Genomic DNA, 2786 nt, shown 5'->3' with positions numbered 1-2786 from the left:
CCTCAGACCTTGATATGATGCGTAACAGTACACCTTAAACACCTTCTCGGTATCTGGAATCACTAGCACTAGAGCAGTAGTCAAACATTTCTTCATTTCCTCAAAGCATTCTTCACATTGCTCGGTCCAAGAGAACGGCTAATCGTTTCTTGTCAGCTGTGTCAATGGGTTCACCTTCTTTGAGAACCCCTCCACAAACCTCCGATAGTAACCTGCTAAGCCCAAGAAACTTCGCACCTTCGTCACTGTCTTAGGCCTTTCCCAGTTAAGCATTGTCTCAATCTTAGCCGGGTCTACTGCAATACCCTTAGTTGAGATTACATGTCCAAGAAACTGTACCTCTTCTAGCCAAAATTAACACTTGGACAGCTTCCCATACAACTGGTGGTCTCTAAGTATCTTCAACACTACCCTCAAGTGATCGGCATGTTCCTCCTGTGTCCTCGAGTATATAAGAATGTCATCAATAAAGACAACAACAAACTTGTCCAACCAAGGTCGGAAAATTCTATTCATATAATCCATGAATACTGCTGGTGCATTCATCACTCCAAATGGCATCACCACATATTCATAGTGGTCGTATCGTGACCTGAATGCTGTGTTTTACACATCCTCCGGCCGCACTAGGATTTGGTGGTATCCCGACCTCAAGTCAATTTTAGAGAACACTCCTGCTCCCTTCAACTGATCTAGCAAATCGTCGATGCTTGGCAACGGATATTTGTTTTTAATAGTCAGCTTATTCAGCTGCCTATCATCCACACATAGCCACGAGCTCCCGTCCTTCTTCTTTACTAACAGAACTGGAGCTCCCCAAGGTGAAGCGCTCGGTCGAATGAATTGCTTCTCCAATAACTCCTCAATTTGCTTCTTGAGTTCTGCAAGCTCAGCCGGTGCCATTCTATATGGATCCAAAGACACTGGACCTACAGCAGGAATGAGGTCAATGGTGAAATCAATGTCTCGACTCGGCGGCAACCCTAGCACTTCATCTGGAAACACATCTGCATATTCATTAGCCACCGGTATAGCTTGGATCACCTCCGCCGCACTTTTCCTCTCTGGCTTGGCCACCACCATAAAACACACGACCCCGTCTTATAATGCTTTCGCAGCTTCCCGAGATGATATCAATTCCAACCTTTCATGTTCTGGGAATACCAAACTGCGCCGTCCACAATCAATTATGATGTGATTGATAGAAAACCAATCCATTCCCAATATCACATCCAATCCCTCCAAGGGCAAGCACACCAACTTCACCTTGTATCTGTGACCTGCCACCACCATTGAACACCCAACACAGACTGAACTGGTAGCTACCTGGCCCGAGGAAGGAGTTGAAACAAGCAACTCACACCCCAAGTCACGTGTCACCAGACTCAATCGTCCCACACAAGCATTAAAGATAAAGGAATGAGTTGCGCCAGAATCAAATAAAACTAATACCTCCTGCCCCATAAGTAAACAAGGCTCAAGTATAAGATTACCTGACTGAGTCGCCTCAGTAGATGTCATGGCAAAAACTCTCCCAGTTGCTCGTGCTCGTTCTGCTGGCGAGGCTACTGCTGGTTTCTTCGCACCAGGGCTCTTCTTCTCAAGGTAGTTCTTAGCAAAATGGCCCGGTTTGTTGCAGATGAAGCACTTGTGACGATCACCGGATCCCCCTACTCCACTGGTCAGCTGTGGGCAGTTTCACTTCAAATGAGGTCCGCCACAATTATAGCAAGTGGGACCCCCACACATCTATGGCCGGCTGTACAGCTTCTTCATTTGCCGCGCCTTTACGACATTCTTCTAATGTCTACTCGTCACTGGGCCAGGACTCTTCTCCAAATACACGACACTCTTGGCCTGTTCCCCCAAGACAGGAAATCTCCTCTCTCGTAAAGGAGTCACCACCTTCTTAAGCTCATGTTTGAGTCCTCGCTCAAACTTCAAACACCTCCACTCTTTTGTCATATTCTGTGAAGAGAATCTCGCCAAATGCTCAAATTGGTTCACGTACTCTTGCATTGTCATATCCCCCTGCTGTAGTGTGAGGAACTCTGCCTCCCTGTCTTGTCTAGCGGTATCGGGGAAATATTTCTCCAGGAACCGCGCCCTGAAGCTAGTCCAATCCACCTGTTCATCTCGGGTCTGCATCTGTTGTTGCATTCCCATCCACCAATACTCTGCATCATCATTCAGCAGATAAGTGGCAAAGAGTAGCTTCTGCTCATCAGGGCAATTCATCACTTTAAAAATATTCTCACACTTGCGGAGCCAAGCATCCGCTTCATCCGGAGAGACCTTGCCATTGAACTCCGCCGGTTTGTGGCGCAAGAAGTCCTCCATCGTTGGCACCCTAAATGGTGCAATTGCCGCCCTAGGCTGTGCCGCTACCGATGTTTGCATCGCATCCACCATTCGATGAATGGCCTCTGCGATGTCATCAGCACCACTATTCCTCCTCGCCCAAGCTAAGCCCACAGCCTCGCTTAGGCTAACTCACCTCGCCTCGCCTGAGCGAGCTTAAAACAACAACAACATCAAGTTATCTCGCTTAGGCTAGATCCTCTCGCCTAGGCGAGATCATCTCTCCCCCAAAAACACCTTTCAACTCGCCTGGGTCGAAATACACGCAAAGCACCAAAACATGACCAAGACATCTCGCTTAGGCGAGGCCATCTTGCTTGGGCGAGACCCAAGTTCGCTCAAAACCCACAAAACCCTCGCCTGGACGAGAAGTCACGCTCAACATGTGCAACTCCCTCGCTATCTCGCTTAGGCAAACCTCACTG

At 48.1% G+C, this 2786-nt stretch overlaps 1 protein-coding gene across 1 annotated transcript; it reads right to left on the bottom strand.

Annotated features, from left to right (window-relative positions):
* Positions 1–1101: 1101 nt before the first annotated feature.
* On the bottom strand, positions 1102–2340 carry LOC114187795. The gene is made up of 2 exons (XM_028076167.1): positions 1819–2340; positions 1102–1686 (listed from the first exon to the last, which is right to left on the bottom strand). The coding sequence occupies exons 1-2, from the start codon at positions 2338–2340 to the stop codon at positions 1102–1104; spliced, it is 1107 nt and encodes a 368-aa protein (XP_027931968.1).
* Positions 2341–2786: the final 446 nt, after the last annotated feature.

The sequence above is a fragment of the Vigna unguiculata genome, chromosome 1 (genome assembly GCF_004118075.2).
Source record: "Vigna unguiculata cultivar IT97K-499-35 chromosome 1, ASM411807v1, whole genome shotgun sequence".
Taxonomy (NCBI): domain Eukaryota; kingdom Viridiplantae; phylum Streptophyta; class Magnoliopsida; order Fabales; family Fabaceae; genus Vigna; species Vigna unguiculata.
This window is presented reverse-complemented; position numbering and strand designations above follow the sequence as displayed.